The 26,996-nt window shown below is 43.0% G+C and overlaps 1 protein-coding gene across 1 annotated transcript; it reads left to right on the top strand.

Moving 5' to 3' along the window:
* Window positions 1–10,133: 10,133 nt before the first annotated feature.
* LOC109742654 (myb-related protein P-like) lies at window positions 10,134–18,233 on the top strand. Its single transcript, XM_020301752.2, has 3 exons — window positions 10,134–10,390; window positions 10,673–10,802; window positions 17,477–18,233. The coding sequence occupies exons 1-3, from the start codon at window positions 10,258–10,260 to the stop codon at window positions 18,231–18,233; spliced, it is 1,020 nt and encodes a 339-aa protein (XP_020157341.1). The 5' UTR covers window positions 10,134–10,257.
* Window positions 18,234–26,996: the final 8,763 nt, after the last annotated feature.

Genomic DNA, 26,996 nt, shown 5'->3' with positions numbered 1-26,996 from the left:
GCGCTCTTTTGTTTTCTTCATCCGGTGTTCTTTTCCTTTTTTGTCAGTGGTTTGTTTTTCTGTTCATATGAACATATGTTAAAATAGTGGGTGTACGCGTCAGTTTATGTTGGTTCCACCGGTACACAAGAGAGCATTTTGCCGTAACGTTGTTTTTCTGCATTTTTTCTTTCTCTAATAACTCTTATATTTTCATTATTAATTTTCTTCTAGTTATTTGACTACATATCAAGAAACACAATAGGGCGAACTAATATGTGGTTGCACTTCTAGAAGGACAGTGGTATCCCTAACCCATCATAAAATATAACTTAACTAGTGCAGGCGTTCGTCCGCCATCGTCTGGTAGATCGCCACTGCTTCAATGCGGGTAGCGGCCGAAGTAGCCTTCGTGATCGACGTGCCAGTGTGAACGGCGGGCAGGTGTCTGGCCGATCAGCAAACATAAATGTGTGTAAGAATCTGTCTCATCTGGTCATATCCATTCTTACTGGCATGCATGCGGCGCGGAGAGCGGAGCGAGGGTGGTGTGGACAGCGCTGCAGTCGTGCTGTGAGCGGAGAGGAGTGGAGCGGTGCGGTGTGGACGGTGACGGAGCCATGTTTAACTATGTGTGGCCAGGCCAACGAACAGAAGCTGGCTTCAATTAGGAGCTGGAATAGGCTTCTGGGTCACCGCGTCGGCATTGAAACTCCGCTGCCCGCTCGTCCGGTCACGTTGCTATTATGGGTGTCAATGTCGTCTGTAGTCGTGTCCACTTTGGAGCGGCCTGGCCGGCATGAATCCTCGGATGATGGGATCGACGCTCGAACCCCAGTTCACCGTGGCTCTCTCTTTCTCTCTACACTCCTCTCTCTGGCACAAACCGTTGAAGAAAGAAAGAAGAAGAAGACACAAGACACGGTGGTGTTTCTCCTGCGCACATACGCCCGCCGCAACGACTTTCCTCAAGCATGGACTCGACCCCGGCAACAAACCGGCTCGCCCACAAGCAGTACACAGGGGCTGCTTTTATACCCGACTCGCTAAGCAACTAACTCCAACAGCCGCTCATGCGCACGTACGCATGAGCTCCTCAAGACCCGGCCTCCTCTCGTCATGAGCCATCTACTCTTCCGCAAGAGCCGCACATCGTCCGAGCTTGCCGCTGGATCACGCCCAACGCTCCCGCGATCAACGCCTGTGACTAACCTGCGCATGCACGTCCACTAACAAACTCTGTGCATGCTAGCTTCTAACTACACGCACACAACGCACGCACACTGCCCATGCATAGCCGGACTATGCCCATACACCACTCGGACTATGCCTAGACACACACATACGCGGCTACACGCGCACACACTCCACGGACCAGACCAGCGCGCCCGACGCCGGTCACCACCGCACGGAGACATGGCTTATTGCGCCAACAGCGGGGCCGCTTCGTGCATAGAGGTTTTTTTACCAGCGCCGATTTTGGATGGGTGGGACGTGGTGGCCGGACACATACATGACGATGGCCCGAACGACTGCAAAGGTTCCTCTGGTTTGCGTCCGGTTTTGTGTGATTTTGCACCCCCGGATGCCTCCTCGAGCAGATAAGATATTGTGTTGGATGATAAAGTGTGTCTAGGCAGCTCGATCTATGACATTTTTAGAGCAATCTGAGGGTCCGTATTTGAGGGTCCTAAGAGCATCTCCAACAGCCGCCGGACGCGCCGCGCGCTAAAAACTACTTTGCCGCGCGCCCATCGCCTGATTTGGTGTGGCGGGCAGTGCTGGCTCCAGTAGCCGCGGCGGGCAGTGCTGGCTCCAGCAGTGCGCAAAAATGCAGCGCGCGCGACTCTCGCATAAACAACATATGCATTCCAAAACAGAAGAAAAAGATCAAACACAAACAAAAATAAATCAAAATAAATAGTTCAATTTAGTTATTACAACTCAAACAAACAGTTTATCGTACAATACAACAAATAGTGCAATAAACAGAACAAATAGTTCAACAATACAATATCGAACTCACAAATCATGATGCTCTTTGTCGTCCATTCCATGCCCACCACTCCTCAATGAGATCCTTCTGAAGATCATTATGCGCTGCGGGACGTCGAATGTCATGATAGGAGGCAACAAAACGGGCCACCCTTTCAGCCCTCCGTCGCACTCGCACGGGATGTCCCAAGAGCTCATACTAAGAGTAGTCTACATCTTGACCACGCTCATTCTCGATGATCATGTTATGCATGATCACACAAGCGTGCATGATGCACCAAAGCATTTTCTGATCTCAAAATCTAGCCGGTCCTCTCACAATAGCAAATTGGGCTTGCAAAATCCCAAAAGTTCTCTCCACATCTTTTCTAGCCGCCGCCTGAGCATTGTGGAAATCAAGATTTTTCTTACCTTCCGGCTTTCTCAACGGCTTCACAAAGGTTTGCCACTTTGGATAGACACCATCCGCTAGATAATAGCCATAGTTGTATGTACGGCCATTTGCTACAAACTGCACCGGTGGCAAATCACCATTTGCAATCTTACTCATCAGTGGTGACCAGTTGACAACACTGATATCATTCAAAGATCCAGGCATTCCAAAGAATGCATACCAAATCCAAGTCTCTTGATCAGCCACCGCTTCAAGGATTATAGTGGAACCCTTTTTTTGGCCGTGGAATTGCCCATGCCAATGCCTTTGGACAATTTTTCCAACTCCAATGCATGCAATCTATTGAGCCAAGCATACCAGGAAAGCCGCGAGCTTTGTTCATCTCCAATAGCCTTGCGGCGTCTTCAGCATTGGGAGATCTCAAATACTCCTGGCCAAACACTTGCATAATTCCGACTGCGAAGCGCTTGACACACATGATGGCTTGGCTCTAACCCATAGCCAAGTGATCATCAACTAAATCAACCGGGATACCGTATGCCAACATACGCAAAGCGGCTGTCACCTTCTGAAAGGTGCTATGCCCGAGCTCTCCGGCGGCATTCCTCCTTTGTTGAAAAAATCGGTCATGGCTCGCTAGTTTCTCTGCAATGCGCCTGAACAACTCGGTGCTCATACTAAACCGGCGACGAAAATATGACTCGGGGTATGTGGGATTCTCCGCAAAATAATGCCTGATCAATCTGTTGTTGGCATCAATCCTATCCCTCCAAATTTTCTGCCGACCCATAACCGAACCACCGTGCTTCGTTTTTTATTGATGTGCATAGCTAGCATCATTGCAAGATCCTCCTCCTCTTCCATATCAAATTCTTCTTCGAAAGAATCATACGACGAACTCATCTACAATGTTCAATACTATGCTATAAAAACTACAATCAACATGCACCAAATTCATGAAGTTTGAGCAATACATACCATGCAGGCGTTTTGTCGAACACCTTGCGGGCGCCGAGCGGCAGCGAGCACCCGGGCGCTGTTCGTCGGAGGACAGACGCGTGCGAGGTGCGGCGGTGACTAGAGGGGGACGGAGGAAGCCGCCGCGGCGCGGGGATAGGCCGGGGAAGCGCCGGAACGGTCGCCGGATGGCGCGGGCGGTGGCGGCGCCGCAGCTGGAGGGGGGTGAGTTGCGAGCGAGCGCGCGGGAGCGGGCGCAGCAAATAAGCGGCGCGCGATGGAGTTTCGGCCCGCGCGCTGAACTAGATATGCCGCGCACGCGGTTTTTACGTGCCCGCTGGAGCCACTATACCGGTTGCGCGCGCGCTAAAATGGGCAATTTTGCGGCGCGATGCTAGTTTGGCGCGGCTGTTGGAGATGCTCTAAGCTATTTGATTTGGGCTGCAACAAGGCCGTTTTCCACTGAGTGCCACCCCATGTCTAAAATTAAGGACGCCGATAAGTGCCACCCGTGTGGGCGTTAGGGGGTCTGCCCACACATTTTGTATGGTGTATAAGAGGAACCGCCCACACACCTACGTGTGGGCAAAATAAGTAATGCCCACACACCTCTTTTTTTCCCTCCCGATCCCTCTCACACGCGTGTGTGTGGGCGAAATAGATAACGCCCACACGCCCCGTATGTCAGGCCTCGTACCTCGTGGTCCCGCACGCCCTGCATGACAGTCATCGCGTGCCCGTAGTTGCCATGGTCAAGACCCTCGTCCATGTTCGTTTAACTGCAGTTGCCATGTCGCTGAACTACGGTTGCCATGTCGGACAAATACAGTTGCCATGGTTGCTCAACTGCATTTGCCATCTCATGTCAAAAGTTCCAGGTGCCATTTTTGGGCAACTGCGACTATTGCCATGTATGGTCTGGTTTACTATAGTTGCCATGATATGAAAGCTTTAGGGGTTTGCCACCTACTAACACTAGGCAATTGCCATGTATGGTCTAGTTTACTACAGTTGTCATGATTTGAAAACCCTGGGAGTTGCCACCTACTAACACTAGGCAGTTGTCGTGTAGCGCTACAAAAGGACATGGCAAAACAACATGTTCGGGTAAAAAAAAAGAGTTGCCATCTGCTTACAAGCATACTAGGGCAGTTGCCGTGTACCCTGCAAAATACATGGCAACTGACATGTTCGGGTAAAAAGAAAGAGAGAGTTGCCACCTGCTTATAAAGCACACTAGGGCAGTTGTCATGTACACTGCAAAACACATGGCAAGTGGCAACTTGGGTGTGGGAGATGAGATGGGCGTGTGGGCGAGATGACAAATGCGCGCACACCAGCCCTTGTGCGTGAGTGAAAAATGGCGTGTGGGCGAACTGCTGAACGCCCACACAGCATCCCCTCCCGTGTGGTGAAACGGCCGTGTGGGCGACCGAGTGAATGCCCACACACCAGACCAGTCTTACGTGGCACTAGAAAGATGCACAAACGGACGCGGATCCACGCGTGTGAGCGAGATGCAAACGCCTACACGTGTGGGTGTTAGTGTTTTCGAAAATTAATCATTTTCTTGTTACTTCTCTCAGGTTGCTTGTCTTCTCGTGCAAAAGAAATCAGCTAGTGGGAGGAATGAATTAAGATATATATGAGGCGCAGATTACGGTTACCACGGGCGGCCGCCCATATCAGGCCCTACGGTGGCGCCGCCCCTGATCAGGAGTGCCCGCGGCCGAGGTGGCGCTCACAACGATGCCTCGTGGCCGAGCTGGCGCTCACGACGATGCATGTGGCCACACTCTCCATGGCAAGGGTGCGGCAGAGGAGGAGAGGAGGCAGGTCGCGCGTGGTTTTTTGTGTTTAGCAAGCCCGCGCATGTGCACGTGCCCACGTCTAGTATTTTGCATGGGAGACAAAAGTTCTGCCCTTTGCCAAGTTTTCGAACTCGGCATAGGAAGCCCAACCGTCGAGTAATTGTTGCCACGTCAACCGTGGGCGCACTATCAATTTTTTGCCGAGTACTATTGCATGTGACTATTGGGATTTCATAATTGAAAAAAGAGAGAAGAAAATAAAATGATTGCCGAGTTTTTTAGTAGAAACCCGGCAATCGTAGACCACCGTCATGGATAAGTCGGCTGCTCATCCATGGGGCCCACCTGTCAGTCTTTGCCGACTTTTTATCTGGATGAACTCGGCGAAACTGAGGCACTGCCAAGTTTATGTCTTTCGCCGAGTACCTTTCGGCTGGTACTAGGCAAAATGTAAAGTTCGCCGAGTTTCACTCAGTACCAGTACAAATTTGAATCAAACTCAGCACATACATTAGTTTTTCAAGCTCCCGATGAAACGAACTTGGCAAAAGATCGAAACTCTGCACAACCCCAAATTATAGTACTGAGGGACGACCCATGTACTCCCTTCGTTCCTAAGTATTTGACTTTCTAGAGATTTCAACAAGTGACTATATACAGAGCAAAATGAGTGAATCTACACTCTAAAATATGTCTATATACATCCGTATATGATAGTCAATTTAAAATCTTTAAAAAGACAAATATTTAGGAACAGAGCGAGTATTAAATCTTGGTGAGCATTACTATAGGATAATAATAAAAAAGTATGGAAGTTCCACTCACTATTAAAGAAGGAACCGGAGCAAATGTAATTAAAATTACTTCGTAACAGGCAGGAGGGGCAGCGACTTCTTCCTTTGCTCCGAGGCTGCAACATAGCATAGGCATAGCTAGGCAGTTATGTTCCTTGGGATAACGAGAATCTCAGTAGTAGAGCAGGGGGCTTTCCTTTGTTCGCCCAGCCCCCCACGAGCGACCTCGGGAAAATCTAGCCGCCGCCTAACCCCTCCTCCCATCGTTCCTCCTCCCCTGCCGCCGCAAGCTCGTGCCACCTCGCAAAGCCCGGTTGGCATAGGCGGCGGCGGGACCACTACTCCCCATCCAGAAGTCCCTCTTCGGCAGGGGAATACAGCGGTGCTGTGCTTGCGTGGGGCCGGCGGTGCGGTGGCGGGCGGTCGGGGTGGCGTCATTGCCCGTTGCGGCGTCGCATTGCCGGCCTGGGCCTTCTGCTGGCTGCGTGGTCGCTGCGTGATTTGGGAGCTGGCGGGGCGATTTGGCAGGGTGTGCTGGTTGGCCTCCGGTCAAGGTCTTCAGGCCTTGGACCCTCGACGATGACAGGCGGCGCGGGAGGGCGTCTCCGATGAGATTCTTGGCTACAGGTGGCGGTCCTCCTGGATCTCTCGTAGGTGGGCGGGCGGCTGCTGGTGGCTTCGCATGTTTCTGAGCCGGCGGCTTCGGTGTGGAGACAGAGGTGTCTGATGGGGAGGTTTGAGTGAAGTGATGGGAGGTTCTAACAGTGGTCGAGCCACCCGTCGCTGGCGGGTGTCGCCGGCCATGGATGCGTCCGCTCCCCCTCCTCCCCCTTTCATCGGCTGGGTGCGGGTAGGCTCAGATACTACGATGTTCGAGGCAGGGCGGTCGTTGGCGGCTCTGTCTGCTGGGGACTTCTGGTCGGGCCGAAGCCAAGGCCTTTGGTTGATCTCGAGGACGTCTGGATGCAGGGCGGCGACCCTAGCAGTGGGAGGCGTGTTGGTCGTGGGCAGATTGCGCGGCTTGGGTGCGGGCGGGCAGCCATGGCTGCTTGGGCAGCATGGCTGCGGGTGGTTGGCGGAGCGGTGGTACGACGGAGGGATAAGAGCACTGGGGTACATCACTTGTCCGGTCCGTGTACTAGCTGACGGCGGCGGCGGCCGCGGACGCCGTGCTCCTCCTGCAGGCTCCGTCGCGGTGTTCCTACTCCTTTTGTGTTGCTCCAGGTGAAAACTTGATCTACAGATCAAACGGTGGCGCCTGGTCGTTCCCTTCTTAAAGGCATCGTCTTGGAATCCTCGCTCCGGTGTTGAGCGTCTGACCTCTTCCCGGTGGATCGCTCATCTTGGTGCTGGTGTTCGTCGACTCTAAGCGGATCTTCTTTGCACATCTGTAGTTTGCTTGGTAGTCGCTGAGGAGGTGCGTCGGTTCCCAGTACCTTTGTATCTTGCCTTGGGTGTGTTTGCTATGATAGCGTGCGTTTATATCGGTTTGCTCGGATGTGGATGATGGTTGCTTTATAATATAAAGCGGGGAAAAACTCTTTCTCATTAACCTATGTTGACTATCAAATCAATTTAGTGCACGAATATGAGAAACATATAAGAAAAATTTAAAATTATCAGCAAGCATCGGCAGTCCTACATACCACATGCTCCTTGCTGATTGCTCGGTCATACTAATAGGATTTTTAGCCTGCACTACACGATGAACGTTGTTGAGGAAAATCCTGCACTGGGACTGGGACATAGTGGGGCGTGTTGAGACAAAGTGACTGGTGGAGATAGCGCCGAGGCTTCCATGGCCAACGTAGGTGGCACCGAGGCCAGCGGAAGAGACGCGGCTAGGATAGGTGATCGTCCACCGGTGACAACTGCAGAGCCGGACGATTTTAAAGCGGTAGTCGCTTTCATACTTCCTCATTTTCTTTTTAGTCCACATAAAATTTGTCTTTAGTCAAACGTACTAGATTTTCATATTGCATATTTTTAATATTGTAGATGCTGACAACTTTCTATATAATTATGATCAAATTTTATGATGTTTGACTTAAGACAAATCTTATATGTGAAGAAAAAAATGGAGAAAGTACCCCCATCGTTTTTTTAGTCTGCATATAAGATTTGATTAAAGTCAAACTTTATCAATTTTGACTAAGTTTATAGAAGAAAATATCAAGATTCACAATATTAACTCATATTGTTAGATGCATCATAAAATTACTTTTCATACCATATAGTTTTAGTATTGTAGAAGTTGATATTTTTTTCAACAATCTTAAATGCAGACTAAAAAAACGGAGGAAGTACATTATAAGAGCATGGTTAATAGTATAGCCAACAATCGGCTATATGAGGTTGCCACATCATCTATAGCCAACTTAATAGCGAACATGTGTAGTAGCTAGTTACTAAGTAGTACTATTTCATTAATAAATGGTCCACGTTCATTCTCACATTGTTTCTTGGAGCATGTGTTGCAGCAGGCTGTTAATCTACAACCCGCTTCCTTTCTCTTTTCTTTGCTCTCACATCCAACTCAGTAATATTATAGTATTTTAATCCTTACAATCTGCTGACTGTACCTTATTATATTTGCTCTAAAGCGGCCAGTGTGTATAGCTATCGTTGTGTGCAGAACTGCAGAAAACGAGGTCGCTCGGGAGGCCGTGCAAAGAAAGATGGAGATGGCTGGCGTAAGAGGTCCCTCTCCTACTCAGGCCAAACTTAAATTGACGATCCTAGGTAGGTACTACTAGTACTACTCCTTGGCCGAAGTCTTGCGCGGTTCTATATTATGGCGCCATGTCTTGCCGCCGTGTGTGGCCAAGAATGAGATGAGGGACCTACTACGTACCTGGGCTTGGATCAAGCTATAACCCTGTTGTCTTCAAGGGTGGAGTAGCTGCTAACTACCAGCAAACCAGCTAGAGTGTGTGGTGCATATCGCTCTACCGCCGGCAATGCGGGCAGGCTCAGATTCGACAATGCTCGAGGCTGGGCGGTTGTTGCCTGCCCCGTCTGCTGGGGACTTCCGGTCGGGCCAAAGTCGAGGCTTTTGGTTGATCTCGGGGACGTCTGGACGCAGGGCTGCGGCCCTAGCGGTGGGAGGCGTGTTGGTCGTGGCCGGATTGCGCGGCTCGGGTGCATGCGGGTAGGCATGGCTGCTTGAGCGGCATGGCTACAGGTGGTTGATGGAGCGGTGGTACGACAAAGGATAATAGCACTGGGCCAACGGCGGCGTCGTCGTTATATTATGGCACCCATAATATAGCACCTTATCTTGCGTAGTACAAAGGTAAGCACCAATGCATTGGAGACATTAATTCCTGAGAAAATTAATACACTTAGCACCTCATATAAGCATCAATGCGTGTAGGAGGTCTAAGCGGTAGTCACTTTCATACTTTCTTATTTTCTTTTTAGTCCACATATAAAACTTGTCTTTAGTCAAACGTACTAGATTTTCATATTGCATATTTCTAATATTGTAGATGCTGACAACTTTCTATATAATTATGATCAACCTTTGTGAAGTTTGAATTAAGACAAATCTTATACGCAAAATAAAAAATCAGAGCAAGTACATTATAAAGCGGCCGGTGTGTATAGCTATCATTGTGTGCACAACTGCAGAAAACGAGGCCACTCGGGAGGCCGTGCAAGGAACGATGGTGAAGACTTGCGTACGAGGTCCCTCTCTCCAAACTTAAATTAATGATCCTAGGTAGTAGAGCCCTCTTTTCCGGTTTATAAGGCTCAATTCAAAAATCTCACCAATCAAGATAGATGGTGAGTGGTGGAATACTTTTTGTAGTCTGCAAAAGCACCCAATTAATACTTTTGTTTTCATCAGAAAAGTATGTTTACCAATGCATTAATTGCAATGCATGCATGCATAAATTACATGCATTGGTCAATTTTCTCTTAATACTTGCATGCAATGATTTAATGCACCTTGGAATCTGAACATGTGATGGAAAACAACCAAATTTAGCCTTATAAAATAAAAAAATTTAAAATTTTAAGATAAGGCCTATAAACCAAAAAGGAAGGAGTATATACTATTCCTTGGCCGAAGTCTCGCGCTGTGCTATATTATGGCACCTTATCTTGCCGGCGTGCGTGGCCAAGAAAGAGATGAGGGACCTACTACGTACCTAGGCTTGGATCAAGCTATAACCCTGTTGCATTCAAGGGCGGAGTAGCTACTAACTACCACCAAACCAGCTAGCGTGTGTAGTACATATCGCTCTATCGCAGGCACGACCACGTGAGATTTGGTTGCTTAATTTGATGCACAAGGCGACGATCGAGATCGACCGTGGGGATGGGGAGGGCGCCATGCTGCCAGAAGCTGGGGCTGAAGCAAGGAAAGTGGACCATGGAGGAGGACGGCATACTTGCAAACTACATAGCGCAGCATGGTGAGGGATCATGGAGGTCCCTGCCCAAGAATGCCGGTAAATATGTGGCTACTTAAAGCTATTTTCTTTGTTTGCAGCAGCAACCTATAAATAACTGAAACTTATTTGTCAGACGGATTAATTAACTAGCTAGATTGTAATCCGTAAATTTCTAATTAGTTATCGTTGATTTGTTTAGATACAGATCTATCTAACACTAAAATATGCCTAGGTACATCTATGTCTAGATAAATTTAAGACAATTAATTTAAGACGAAGGTAATATTTTTGAATATCTTCCTACTTCTGTCACATGTGCCGTAAGTTGTGCACATACAGGGCTACTGAGGTGTGGCAAGAGCTGCAGGCTGCGGTGGCTCAACTACCTGAGGGACGGGCTGAGGAGGGGCAACTTCTCTAAGGAGGAGGACGATCTCATCGTGAAGCTCCATGCCATACATGGCAACAGGTACCAGTTCACAACTGTCTTAGTTATAGGTTTCTCTTGTCAATTTGCTATACATAGACGCGGGAACAAGGGGGACAATTAGCTATAGGTTTCTGTTGTCAATTAGCTATAGGTTTAATCATCCAACATATTACCTATGTCCGAGTTACTTGTTAATTCGGGAAGGAGGGATTAGAATACTAAACCTAGCTACGTTATGTTGTTTACGGATGTGTCCGCATCCTACCACTAAATCCATCCCTGATTTTAACTAATAAATATAATCCCCATGATTCTACCATCGGCCTCCAGGTAATATAATCCCCATGTAAACTCGTTTCGTCCGGAAAAAAAATCTGTGGATCTACCATTACTCTCTTTTCTTGACATGGTAATGGACCTGTTGAAACTCTTAATCGTCGTACGTATATTTCTTTTTCTATTCTTAACGAAGATCATCCTCTTTTTAATATCTGGCTATCCAGTTGCTGTCCGTTGGCCCAGCAGGTATAGTGCAGCGCCCACGTGTCTTAAATGTTTAACAGTGTCTACCTTAATATACTTATATGCTGACTGCTAAGGTCAAGGGTTCTACTACTAGACTACTAGCAGCTGTCCCTCTATAATCTACATTGAGCTTTCTGTGCTGTACAACACCCCCTAGCCTTTTCTTTCGGCCTCCGCATCATTACGATGTACACAACCATGTACCTATTATATATATTATATTAAAACAAGAGATAAATGGGCCACCACATTCATCTATATATGATAAGATTTATATTTCACTTTGATTGTAATAAGAACAGTAAATACTAAAAGATGAAAAAAAATATGTACAACATCTGCCTGGTACGATCAAACATTATTGACATGTACAAATCAATCAATTTTGGGAGCATATAGATCTTTGTGCAGCAACAATCTGTCCCGATGCAAACAAACCTTATCATGTGCACGTACAGAACCAGGTCTAGCAATATAAAGAAATACACATGCATAAAAAAAAATCACATACCTACAGGGTAAAAACTGGCCTCCTGGACACATAAAAAACCGAGTAGGGCATAGACTGGCTACGATAAATAGAAAGACATTGGAAAGTTATAGATAGACTGGTAGACACGTTTCCTCATAAGAAATGGCACAAGTAGAGATGTCATGCAAATAATAGCACTCATGGCAGGTTCACGTACATGCATATCACATAGCAATCAGGTAAGCTACCAAAAAAAACTCAAATGATAAGTGCCACACATGTGACACGAAGCAATCCGACCTTGACATTTTTTACAACTAAAATTGTCATCCGAAAAGAAAAACCAACCCCCAAAAAAACTGAAACTTGCCATTCAAAAAAAAGTTGCCATTCTTGACAACTAGAGTTGCCATCCTCGCGCCACTAAACTTGCCATCAAAAACATTCGGAGTTGCCATGTGTTCGTGTCACACATGTGACACTTATCAGGTTCCAAAAAAAAAGATCCAGGTATGTGCACGTACATGCATGCAAAGATATTTGTTTTTGCTGTAGAATTAACAAACAATTTGGATCAATCCGTCGTAAACAAGGAAGGCACCAAATCTGTCAATTTAAGCTAAAACCAATTCATATCCATAGAGTTCAGTACGGTAACTATAGTGTGATGCCATAACACGCATCCAGCGACAAGCGGTTCTGCATATCTCACAACCGTCCACATACGACACATCAATTCATATCTACTAAGTGAGGGCTTGCTGGGTGAGCTTAGCGTATGAATGACTATCTGTCTAATGTTTTTATCTACAATTTTCATAAAAAAATACTCCAACTGTGTTATAAAAAAAATCATGCTGGGGCACGTTCCTTTTTTGTGAATCAATTAAAGATTACTCGCCACACGTTCCTTAATAGGTGAAGAAGAAAAAATGCCTCTCAATTTACGTTGAAGGATCAAAATAGTAATTTTAAGGGCATATCAGTTCTTGAAAAAAACACCACCGCGTTCTTCCACATAAGCTAAAACATTTGATCCATTTTATTATAAATTTTGATGGATGAGGTTTTAAAAGTAACATGTCTAAAATTTGTACACTTACATATATACTACAAAAGGATGTGATGGCCCTTACAAAGAAAAGTATTGAGGAAATCGTTAACTGATAGCTGTTCGGTTGGCTGGTGAGTAGGGAATTAATGGGCTAATTGAAGTTAATCGGCAAGTTGGACGATTTATCAGTTTATCGGCCACTCGGTGATCCTACGAGTAAGGATTTTTTTTTTTTGCAAAAAACTTCCAATTTATTCATCTTCAATCATGGTAGTACAACGAACATCAGAAATAAAAATTACATCCAGATCCGTAGACCACCTAGCGACGACTACAAGCACTGAAGCGAGCCGAAGGCGCGCTGCCGTCATCACCCCTCCATCGCCGGATTCGGGCACCACTTGTTGTAATAGACAGTCAGCAAGTCGTCGTGCTAAGGCCCCATAGGACCAGCGCACCAGAACAGCAACCGCCGCCGATGAAGAATAATGTAGGTTGGAAGGATTCAATCCGAAGACACACGAGCGTAGACGAACAACGACGAGATCCAAGCAAATCCACCAAAGATAGATCCGCCGGAGACACACCTCCACACGCCCACCAACAATGCTATATGCACCGCCGGAACGGGGGCTAGGCGGGGAGACCTTTATTCCATCTTCAGGGAGCCGCCGCCGTCTCGCCTTCCTGAGCATGACACAAACCCTAACAAGACAGAAAAAAACGACTGAAAACGGAGCCCTCCCGCCGGCCCTTGGCAGGATCCACCGCGCCCCCATGGCCCTAGGGCCACCGGAGACGAGGCGGACCTGCGGCGGCGCCGGCGAGAGGCAGAAACCCTAGCTTTCTTTCTTGGAAGAGGAGGAGCGACTTGGCGGCTGTGGGTCAGAAAAAGAATTGAATCGAAGGGGTTACTTACGAGTAAGGATTAATCAGCAAGTTAACAGGTTAATCAGACGTATTCATGAACAGGAAGAATAGTACATGACAGGTTAGGATACAACATATATGTGCTAGCCACAAATATGAGATGAACACGTCAACTTAGGAAGCTGTCTGACTAGATTGGAAAAAGGCCAGCTCTCCGACCCTAAAAAAGGCTAGCTGTCCGATCCTCAGCCAGGGAAATAACAGTCCGGATAGTACTGACATCAGCAATAAAAAATAGTGAGTATCTATTTAAACATGTACCTCAGGATCATATAAAACATTAAATTATAGTTTCTACTGAAATTTATAGTTTGAATTTGCGAATTAAGTATAGAAGAGAGAGTAGAATAGTATCTAAATGTGTACTCCAAAATCATATATAACTCTAGAATTCTTTTCTACTGAAATTAGTAGTTTAGTTTGTGAATAAAAGATAGACGATAGAGTAGAATGATACATTTAAGGACCAAACAAACATGAATTGCATACTAACGAATAATTAATGTCGACCTAGGATACTAAGATTATATAATAGGATTCAATAGTGTAGGAAAAGAAGTCGCATGTGTAAGACCAAGAGCAGAGTAGTATCTGAGTTCATGATCGATGAGAAGGTGGGTAAGGTTTGGAATGTATAATAATAAATGCATCTACGAGAGCGGGGTTTATTGCATGCCACACATCGGGTAGGAGGAATAGATAGATTGTCCCAATGTAGTTCCATTGTGATACGTGTGTGAGCAACATATTATACGGAAGCAAATATTTAGCTTAATGCATTCATAGGAAAATTATGTGGGGCACCTAGTTTCCTCTAACCCGTTAGTGTAAGCGATACCCACTAATGTATGTTGTCCATACCACGAACAGATTGCTTTCCAAAATTAAATTGCATGTTGTTTCCTCCTAATCAATTAATTCCTTTCCAAATATATTTCTTTATTTTCTCTTTCATATATGTACACACTCTACTATCTAGTCAACCATACAGTGTAACATGCCTCCAGTACACTAACTTGACCTTCTAAACTTCTTGTAGTAATATATTTTTTGGCTACTACATTTTTAGGTATCATATACCCACACGACATGACGTAGGATCTACGTACCATTCCGCGCCTGGATTTTACATGCAGCTACCTTATAAAACGAATTGTAATCAAAACTTTGGGTATATATCTAGGTGACCTAAAATAAATACAATATACCTAAAACAACTAATTGGCATGCCTCACCAAAATGATATAGCAAAAAATTACCTTACTTTGAATTAGAAATTCTGGCATAGCTATATATGATATGGCCAAAATCAACTTCTTATACCCAGGGTACTTAGAGTAAGAATAATATACCTCCAACAACAGAATTCCACACCTCACAAGAATGACATAAAAAAATAAACTTATTATCGGATTAGAAAATGTGGCATAACTAGTAAGGGTATACTTGGAGACATACTGAAGGTAAATACATGTTATTTCTAGGTCTCATATGTCTACCACAAGTAACATCCAGGCTTTTTGAATTTGATTCTAACTGGGGTATATACGCCGATAATTGGTATGCATGACCGACCAGTACATAAATCAAGACCTCACCAATTAGACGCATAGTCTAATATGTCACCTGTAGACTACCTTGCCTTTTTCAAAATTTCATAATAAAAAGGGCAAGTTAGTGTCGAGTGGCTTTTTCGTATATTTTGTATATTTAAATTTCAAATTTATTCCACGGGTATGAGATACCCATGTCCCTTTCTAGTGCCATTCATCATTCGGTATCAGATACCCCTTCTAATACCATTTTTGTCGAGTATCGAATACAACACATTCTAAGAACCTCCTAATAGAAATTAAATTTAGAAAGAATCAAGCTACTCTTTCGGGTAGGAAAATATTGTACATACCCGTTCGACGTATATACCTATAGTAAAATATGGCTATATATATACCAACCACGTGAAATATGGCATCCATAAGTATCTGATAACCGGTGCCATAAACTGAATGGAAAAAATACTATCTTAATTTCGAATAATACAAAATGTTGTATGCATCCACTCAGCTGTGCTACATATCTCCGATCATACACGTATAAATGTCCATATACCCAAGAACACATACTCACCTAAATCTCCTAAGATATACCCAATTAACTAAAAAATAAAACCGCATATCTAAAAGTAACCCACAAACACGTAAATTTCATAAATGATATACACAAGTCCCAACCTACTTATCATCATATTAGAATATGGTATTCCCATAAATAATATACCTCACGTGGAAATATACCCAATGTGTCTGCAGACGTATATACCCGGCTATGTGAAGATAGCCAGGAAAATATTGTACATACCAGTCAACCTATATGCCTAAATTAAAATATGGCTATGTATATAACCGGCTACGTGAATTATGGCATCCATAGGTATCTGATACCCGGAGTGATAAAATGGTTGAAAAAAACATGTTAATTTTGAATAGGAAAAAAAAGTTGTATGTATCCTGGTCAACCGTGCTACATACCTCCAATCAAGCATGTATGAAATAGATGTCCAGAACATGGACGTTTGGGAAATAATAATGATGCCTTAATTTCTATATTTCTCTCTCCAATTTATATTATTAACACCTCTCAACCAGGAAGGATGACATGCTTGGTATTTTTAGCTTGCTTCTGAAATGTTACCATGCATGGTGTGCTGGGTCATGGTTAATGACTTCCATTTATGATTACCGCTATAGTAATTGTTTCCAAATTATGTATAAGTTGTTTGTGATGGATTGACCCATTAACCAATATACCATTATAACAACGCGCCTCTTAATGCAATCGAATGGTGGAAAAAGCTAGTAGCCTGGGGGGTAATATAACCAATGAGGAGGGGAGTTGATAAAGAGATCTCCAGGTTTAAATGTGAGTATCAAATACAAATATTTAGCTTATTTCTCAATGGATCCTATTCAAATTCTTATCACATGCAACACAAGATTAAGTAACATGATTTATTCATTCTAGTGGGCAAATTAAGAAAATTGTAAATCCTACCACATAAAAGAACGGGTCACAATGCTAACAGTCAAATAATATTATATTAAGATGAGAATGCACGGAAGCACTGATTGAGATATTGCACTAACATCAATACAATATCACTAATACAATGTGGGTGAAGAAAGGGAATACTAATGTTAACACGATGTATTCATTCTTTGTGTCTCAAAACCTGTTGACACGAATCATAAATATGCAAATTAAGAAGAGAGTATGTGCTATCAAATGTTTGGAAAATTACCTATCAATAGTTATAATTGATGTTAGTATAGTTTACTTCGGCGAAGGTCATTCCATATAGCACCATCATTCGTAATTTCATATACAATTAAGCATACTAATGACAATCTTAAATATAAAACAATATTTATAATGACATAAAATCTAGCCATGCAAATGCGCGTGTCACTCTGCTAGTTTTATTAATTATTAAGCGGAGTAGAGAACAAAGACAACCACTATGGAACCATTAGAAGATAAGAAATTAACACCTACGACGAAGTCGGCTTCTTCCTCAGCAACGCCTTCAAGAAGTGTCAAACATCTTCGTGCCATTGTCATCAAGTCCGACCTAAAATGTCGCCTTCATGTGTAGATATCCGCCCGTTTGCTTTTAGCACTAACAATTAAATATCTCTAATTGACGAGCATGCACCTTGTTGTACTTACTGACAGGTGGTCGCTGATCGCCAGCCACCTCCCAGGGCGGACCGACAATGAGATTAAGAACTACTGGAACTTGCATCTCAGGCGGCAGTTCCACAGCTTCAAGCAGACATACACCGCCAACAATAGCACCACCATAACCATTGACATCAACAAGCTTTCCGCCACAAATAGGAAACGACGAGGCGGTCAGGCGCCAGGTCAATTGCCAAGGAGCAGCACGAAGAAGCATCCGGTACCTAAGCCCGCCAAGCCGCAGGATGGCTCTAGCCCGATTGGCGCCACTTCATCAGCATCATGCCTACCTCAGAGCAATCAGGACCAGAACCAACCCATCAACATCACTGTCAGCCGCACTTTTGGTGAGCCCTATAGTGGAAATGGGTTATGTCACATGGTCAGGGAAAACATAGACCAGAATGGTGGTGTCCTAGAGCCAAACAGTGCAATAGATTGGATTAAGCTCTGGGAACCAAACAACTCAATGAATCATATTGGGCTTTTGGAGGACGAAAGCGAGATGGAGGCCCTATTGTCAAGCATTGACTTGACAGCTAGTGGGCATTCGGTCATTGAGCATGGAGGCCGGTCTTGGTTGGAGGATCTCCTGGACATGGACATGGATTGGGAGGGGTTTGTATCCCATCTATGTGGCCAGTCTGCCCAGAATGATCTTCTCCGGACTACTATTCCACATGAAATGACGGGCTCCGAGGTGAGCAAGTTCGAGCAGTTCGTAAGTTGGCTCCTCTCTGATGAGTTCTAAGAAGATCCCAGAACGGCAGAGTAGCCACTGCCCCTGGCAAAGTAGGTTTCATGTGTGCTAGTCCTCAGGGCCTCCGTGCGATGGTGCTAGTGTTGGAAATATGCCCTAGAGGCAATAATATTGTATCATTATATTTCCATTTAATAATTAAGAGTCTATATTTCATGCTATAACTACTATGATCCTGGAATGTTGGATTCAGTGGAAAACTCATATGCATGTGTGGAATGATAAACGGTAAAAAATGGGTTCCTAGTCTTGCCTCTAAGACTGGCTCAAGTCTTGCTGATGAACATGTTTTTCGGATCTTCGGATATCATTAAGTGTAACGATAGTTCTAAAACAACATTGAGAGTATGATGTTAGAAGAACGAACATATTGAATCGACCAAAACTTGTTTGTTATACTTTAAGATAATATCGTCTGAAATCAATTGTTATAACACGGAGTGTTAATACGTGTTTTTGTTCCTCGGACCATGAGAGTATCATAGTCACTTTCTATCATACGGTGGACTTTGGGGTTGCTCGAACGTCATTTGTAACACGGTGGTCATAACGACAACTTACAGGTTCATCGGATGGGGGGTGCATTCTACAAGACATAAAAGGGCTCACCTTGTTAAGCAAGTTGGGAGTGACTGGTGTCAATAAGGAAAATGTCCAAGAGTTGTGTTCAACAATTGTTGCTCTCGGCGCCTAGAGCTGCTGTGTCAATCCTGTCAGAGGGGGCACAGATTTATCACTACCAGAAACTCGACTTTTCCCCGCGGCTGGAAACCCACAGGAAAATGAAATTTACCGTCATGAAAATATTTCCTGTCGGCTCACCGACAGGGAAAATCCGCCAGGAATAAAGCGACAGGGAAATGGGTTTTTGCCTGACGGTAAACCGACAGGAATTATTTTCCTAGGTGGTTTTCCTGTCGGTCACCCCCAGGAAAAATCCTAATCCGCAAGGTTTAGAAATCACCTTACTGTGACGGTGCCCGTCAGGAAAACACGCCAGGGAAAGGAAATTTCATGTCATGGTACCCCCACAGGAAAATGTTGAGCTAAAGATGATTAACCATGCATTCAATCAATGCAAAGCCATCCGCTTAACACATATTAAGCAATTGTCCAGATCATATGTTAATAACAGCCAAACATCCAAATACAATCTAGAGACATGACATAGAAGTTCCATACGTATATTTGAGCAAGAGTACCATACAACAGTCCAACACTCATACAAGCCAACACCACTTAGTACTGATCCATCACACTGACCACCACTAATTATAATCCATCACACTACCCAAAGCAATGAAGTGATAACAAAATACATGGATAGGAAACCTTCTAGGTTGATGATCAGGGACATTAGTTAAATGCATATCACTCCACAGAAGTGAATGCAACAAATGGATAAGCAGCTAAAGTCTGGCCAGGAGCATATGGTACTACTACACACATACAAAATGAAAGTACTTCACGGACGACACTTTGCTGAACGACACACGCACTACAGCTAATCCCACCGCTTGCTGCTATCTAAACTTGCCCATGGATGGTGCGGTGGGCATGTCGTGCAAGTTTTGGCTGCACAAGCGTCATCCATGTAACTCCATACAAAATATCATAAAGTCCAGTAGTCATTAGTTGGCATGTAAGTAGACTAGTGAGATCCTCCTCTGGAGGCACCATCAAGATTGAAGCCACAATTGTTATCATCACGACAATTGTTCTCACCATCATTGTCGATTTCAATGTTGCCATGCCCGACGTCATGGTCCATAGGGCCATCCTCTGAACTAACATGAGATGAATCGGTGTTTCCCTACAAGTCATACACAACTTGATGAGAACAGGCATAGAAGAACACATTATTTGAAGATATTTCAGTAATCTCCAACCATTTTATAACAGGGCAGGTCTTGCTTTCAAAGTGACCAGATTTCAATAGAAGCAAGTTGTGTTTACATCTCTGCTTTCTGTTGTGCTTCATGTTTCTTAAATCTTTTATCTAAAATGCATAAGATCTCATAATCCCATACACCAACGAACATAGTAAAATATACAAGGTTTACTATCAGCAGAAAAGAACATGGCCAAGCCTGCTAAATAACCACTTAATTAGAAAGATAACTTAGAACTAAATAACTACAAATTCCTGACCATGATATGAAATGGAAAAACTGATCTACAGCTTACTTAGCATGCTGGCACACATTCATACAAAAGAAACATCTAGAAATACTCCTAGCTTGAACCAACAAGACAAGCTCCAGCTAATCAGAACTTTATAGGCAATCAGCAAGCAAGAGGTTTTACTAGCAATAAATGATAAGCTACACTGGCAGTAGGCAATCAACAAGTAGTAAGTTTCACCAGCAAACAGAAGCCAACAAGCAGTAGGATATACTGACCTGTGTATGAGCATTAGATCGACCAAGAAGGAAGCACTCCGGTAGCTCTTCTCCCATCTTCGCAAAAACCATCTGCCAAGAATAAATTATACCATGGATTATGGTAAAACATATATATTCAAACTTAAACAAGGAATCTAGTATAGGTTATTTGTATTACCTTGAACAATTGGTCGTGTATTTCTGTTTTCCTTTTTAGACTCTCATTTGCACCACGTAATTGTTCATTCTCTTGGATAGCATTCCGGTAAGTGCTACCTCTTGAGCACTGCGTTGGTTTTCCCTTGAAGAGGAAAGGATGATGCAGTAAAGTAGCATAAGTATTTTCCTCAATTTTTGAGAACCAAGGTATCAATCCAGTAGGAGGCCACGCACGAGTCCCTCGCACCTGCACAAACAAATAAAAACCTCGCAACCAACGCAATAAAGGGGTTGTCAATCCCTTTACGGTCACTTACGAAAGTGAGATTTGATAGAGATGATAAGATAATATTTTTGGTATTTTTATGATAAAGAGTAAAAGTAAAGAAAACAAAATAAACGGCGCCAGAAATAGCTTGTTGACGGGAAATTAATATGATGGAAAATAGACCCGGGGGCCATAGGTTTCACTAGTGGCTTCTCTCGAGAGCATAAGTATTATGGTGGGTGAACAAATTATTGTTGAGCAATTGATAGAATTGAGCATAGTTATGAGAATATCTAGGTATGATCATGTATATAGGCATCACGTCCGAGACAAGTAGACCGACTCCTGCCTGCATCTACAACTATTACTCCACACATCGACCGCTATCCAGCATGCACCTAGAGTATTAAGTTCATAGGAACAGAGTAACGCTTTAAGCAAGATGACATGATGTAGAGGGATAAACTCATGCAATATGAAATAAACCCCATGTTGTTATCCTCGATGGCAACAATACAATACGTGCCTTGCTGCCCCTGCTGTCACTGGGAAAGGACACCGCAAGATTGAACCCAAAGCTAAGCACTTCTCCCATTGCAAGAAAGATCAATCTAGTAGGCCAAACCAAACTGATAATTCGAAGAGACTTGCAAAGATAACCAATCATACATAAAAGAATTCAGAGAAGATTCAAATATTGTTCAGAGATAAACTTGATCATAAACCCACAATTCATCGGTTTCAACAAACACACCGCAAAAGAAGATTACATCGAATAGATCTCCACGAGAATCGTGGAGAACTTTGTATTGAGATCCAAAGAGAGAGAAGAAGCCATCTAGCTAATAACTATGGACCCGAAGGTCTGAGGTAAACTACTCACACATCATCGGAGAGGCTATGGTGTTGATGTAGAAGCCCTCCGTGATCAATGCCTCCTCCGGCAGGATGTCGGAAAAGGCCCCAAGATGGGATCTCACGGGTACAGAAGGTTGCGTCGGTGGAATTAGGTTTTTGGCTCCGTATCTGGTAGTTTGGGGGTACGTAGGTATATATAGGAGGAAGAAGTACGTCAGTGGAGCAACGTGGGCCCCACGAGAGTGGAGGGCGCGCCCAGGGGGGTAGGCGCGCCCCCCTACCTCGTGCCCTCCTGGTTGCTTTCTTGACGTAGGGTCCAAGTCCTCTGGATCACGTTTGTTCCGAAAATCACGTTCCCGAAGGTTTCATTCCATTTGGACTCCGTTTGATATTCTTTTTCTGCGAAACTCTAAAATAGGCAAAAAAAAACAACAATTCTGAGCTGGGCCTCCGGTTAATAGGTTAGTCCCAAAAATAATATAAAAGTATATAATAAAGCCTATTAATGTCCAAAACAGAATATAATAGAATGAAGCAATCAAAAATTATAGATACGTTGGAGACGTATGAAGCATCCCCAAGCTTAATTCCTGCTCATCCTCGAGTAGGTAAATGATAAAAACAGAATTTTTTATGCGGAATGCTACTTGGCATAATTTTCTATCTAATTCTCTTAATTGTGGTATGAATATTCAGATCCAAAACATTCAAGACAAAAGTTTAATATTGACATAAGAAATAACAATACTTCAAGCATACTAACTAAGCAATCATGTCTTCTCAAAATAAAATGGCCAAAAAAAATTATCCCTACAAAATCATATAGTCTGGCTATGCTCTATCTTCACCACACAAAGTATTTAAATCATGCACAACCCTGATGACAAGCTAAGCAATTGTTTCATACTTTTGGTGTTCTCAAACGTTTTCAATCTTCACGCAATACATGAGCGTGAGCCATGGATATAGCACTATATGTGGAATAGAATGGTGGTTGTGGAGAAGACAAAAAGGGAGACGATAGTCTCACATCAACTAGGCGTATCAACGGGCTATGGAGATGCCCATTAATAGATATCAATGTGAGTGAGTAGGGATTGCCATGCAACGGATGCACTAGAGCTATAAGTATCTGAAAGCTCAACAATGGAAACTAAGTGGGTGTGCATCCAACTCGCTTGCTCACGAAGACCTAGGGCATTTTGAGGAAGCCCATCATTGGAATATACAAGCCAAGTTCTATAATGAAAATTTCCCACTAGTATATGAAAGTGATATCATAGGAGACTCTCTATCATGAAGATCAGGGTGCTACTTTGAAGCACAAGTGTGGTAAAAGGATAGTAACATTGTCCCTTCTCTCTTTTCTCTCATTTTTAGTTGGGCCTTTTCTCTTTTTTTTATGGCCTCTTTTTTTTCGTCCGGATTCTCATCCCGACTTGTGGGGGAATCATAGTCTCCATCATCCTTTCCTCACTTGGGACAATGCTCTAAAAATGATGATCATCGCACTTTTATTTACTTACAACTCAACAATTACAACTCAATACTTAGAACAAAATATGACTCTATGTGAATGCCTCCGGCGGTGTAGTGGGATATGCAATGAATCAAGAGTGACATGTATGAAAGAATTATGAACGGTGGCTTTGCCACAAATACGATGTCAACTACGTGATCATGCAAAGCAATATGACAATGATGGAGCGTGTCATAATAAACGGAACGGTGGTAAGTTGCATGGCAATATATCTCGGAATGGCTATGGAAATGCCATGATAGGTAGGTATGGTGGCTGTTTTGAGGAAGGTATATGGTGGGTGTATGATACCGGTGAAAAGTGCGCGGTATTAGAGAGGCTAGCAATGGTCGAAGGAAGAAAGTGCGTATAATACATGGACTCAACATTAGTCATAAAGAAATCATATACTTGTTGCAAAAATCTATTAGTTATCGAAACAAATTATTACACGCATGCTCCTAGGGGGATAGATTGGTAGGAAAAGACCATTGCTCGTCCCCGACCGCCACTCATAAGGAAGACAATCAATAAATAAATCATGCTCCGACTTCATCACATAACGGTTCACCATACGTGCATGCTACGGGAATCACAAACTTTAACACAAGTTTTCCTCAAATCCACAACTACTCAACTAGCATGACTCTAATATCACCATCTTTATATCTCAAAACAATTATAAAGCATCAAACTTCTCATAGTATTCAACACACTCATGAGATAATTTTTACTAATCTTGGATGCCTATTATAATTAAAGAAAATTACCATGCTGTTTTTTAGGACTCTCAAAATAATCTAAGTGAAGCATGAGAGAACAATAGTTTCTATAAAACAATTCCACCACCGTGCTCTAAAATATATAAGTGAAGCACTAGAGCAAAAACTATATAGCTCAAAAGATATAAGTGAAGCACATAGAGTATTCTAATAAATTCCGAATCAAGTGTGTCTCTCTCAAAAGGTGTGTACAACAAGGATGATTGTGGTAAACTAACAAATAAAGACTCAAATAATACAAGACGCTCCAAGCAAAACACATATCATGTGGTGAATAAAAATATAGCTCCAAGTAAAGTTACCGATGGAAGTAGACGAAAGAGGGGATGCCTTCCGGGGCATCCCCAAGCTTTGTTCTTTTTTGTGTCCTTAGATTATCTTGGGGTGACATGAGAATCCCCAAGCTTAGGCTCTTGCCACTCCTTGTTCCATAATCCATCAAATCTTTTACCCAAAACTTGAAAACTTCACAACACAAAACTTGGCAGAAACTCTCGTGAGCTCCGTTAGCGAAAGAAAACAAAAAACCACTTCAAGGTACTGTAATGAACTCATTCTTTATTTATATGGGTGTTAAACCTACTCTATTCCAACTTCTCTATGGTTTATAAACTATTTACTAGCCATAGATTCATTAAAATAAGCAAACAACACACGAAAAACAGAATCTGTCAAAAACAGAACAGTCTGTAGTAATCTGTAACTAACGCAAACTTCTGGAACTCTAAAACTTCAGCCAAAATAGGACGACCTAAAAAATTTGTTTATTGATCTGCTGAAATTGGAATCAACATCATATCACGTTCTGATAATTTTCAACAATTCTTTTCGTGAACAGAAAGTTTCTGGAATTTCCAGCAAGATCAAATAACTATCATCCATGAAGATCCTATAGGTTTAACTGGGCACAAACACTAATTAAAACATAAAAACAAATCTAACCAGAGGCTAGATCAAATATTTATTCCTAAACAGAAGCAAAAAGCAAAAAAATAAAAATAAAATTGGGTTGCCTCCCAACAAGCGCTATCGTTTAACGCCCCTAGCTAGGCATTGATAATTTTAATGATGCTCACATGAAAGACAAGAATTGAAGCACAAAAGGAGCATCATATAGCATGTGACAAACACATCTAAGTCTAACATAATTCTTATGCATAGGCATTTTATAAGCAAACAAATTATCAAGGCAAGCAAAAACTACCATATGCAAGGAAGCGGAAAGAAACAATAGCAATCTCAACATAACGAGAGGTAATTTAGTAACATGAAAATTTCTACGACCATATTTTCCTATCTCATAATAATTACATGTAGGATCATAAGCAAATTCGGCAATATAGCTGTCACATAACATATTCAACACGATCCACATGCATGCGAAGTTGACACTCTTCCAAAATAGTGGGATTATCATTAACTAAAGTCATGACCTCTCCAAACCCACTTTTATCAAAAATACCATAAGATTGAACATTCTCCAAATATGTGGGATTTAAAGTTGACACTCTTCCAAACCCGCTTTCAATATTATTGCAAACATTATTATCAATCTCATATTCATCATGGAGCTTAAATAAATTTTCAAGATCATAAGAAGAATCACCCCAATCATGATCATTGCAACAAGTAGTAGACATAGCAAGACTAGCATCCCCAATCTTAGGGTTTTGCATATTATTAGCACAATTGTCATCAAGAGAATTTATAGTAAAATCATTGCAATCATGCTTTTCATCGAAGGAACTATCAAGTATGCGTGCAATAGCAATGATCTCATGTTTAACATCAGGAACTATAGAAAATTCATCTTCATAAATATTGGCATCATGGCCACAAGAATAGCAAGCATCATGTTCATCAAGGGATATTTCAATCAAATCATCGGAATCATAATTATCTATAGATTCATGCATATCATTATTTTCTTCTTTCATAGACTCCTGCGAAATATTAGCTTCTTCTTGGTTAGCGGAGGAGTCCTCAATATATGGTTTAACATAGGCATTGGAAGCATAATTATCATAACAATATTTAAGTATGGCAAAATTTTCAGATTTGTAAAGAGTAGCACCATACGTTTCAATCAAAGAAGCAATTTCATAAGCACCCTTAAAAGCAACAAATTCTTCAATTTGTTGAACATCATAGTAATTATAAACACCCCTAGCATATGAAGATACGATTCCATTATCACTAAACTCACATTGGTAGGGAATGTGTTTCTTAATGTTTTTAGAGCAACAAGTAAAATCATAAATTTCACAAAGATTCCATAAGAGTCTCCCTTTTTCAAACAAACGGTGACGCACATAATGAGCATGCTCATCTAAAGATTTCCCATCAACTAGGCTAGTTGGGGTTTCAGCACGAGCGCATAAGGATCGAAGATGATCCAAGTAGAACACTTTAAGTGGATCCATATCAATAGATTTTTAGCAAGCAAATAGGAGGCACATGGAAACACAAACAAAAAGGCATACGGGAAGAAGGCGAATAAAACAGCAAGGGTGAAGTGGGGGAGAGGAAAACAAGAGGCAAATGGCAAATAATGTAATGCAAGAGATAAGAGTTTGTGATGGGTACTTGGTATGTTGACTTTTGCATAGACTCACCGGCAACGGCGCCAGAAATACTTCTTGCTACCTCTTGAGCACTGCGTTGGTTTTCCCTTGAAGAGGAAAGGGTGATGCAGTAAAGTAGCATAAGTATTTCCCTTAGTTTTTGAGAACCAAGGTATCAATCCAGTAGGAGGCCACGCACGAGTCCCTCGCACCTGCACAA

This window comes from Aegilops tauschii, chromosome 1, assembly GCF_002575655.3.
Source record: "Aegilops tauschii subsp. strangulata cultivar AL8/78 chromosome 1, Aet v6.0, whole genome shotgun sequence".
Classification (NCBI taxonomy): Eukaryota; Viridiplantae; Streptophyta; class Magnoliopsida; order Poales; family Poaceae; genus Aegilops; species Aegilops tauschii.
This window is presented reverse-complemented; position numbering and strand designations above follow the sequence as displayed.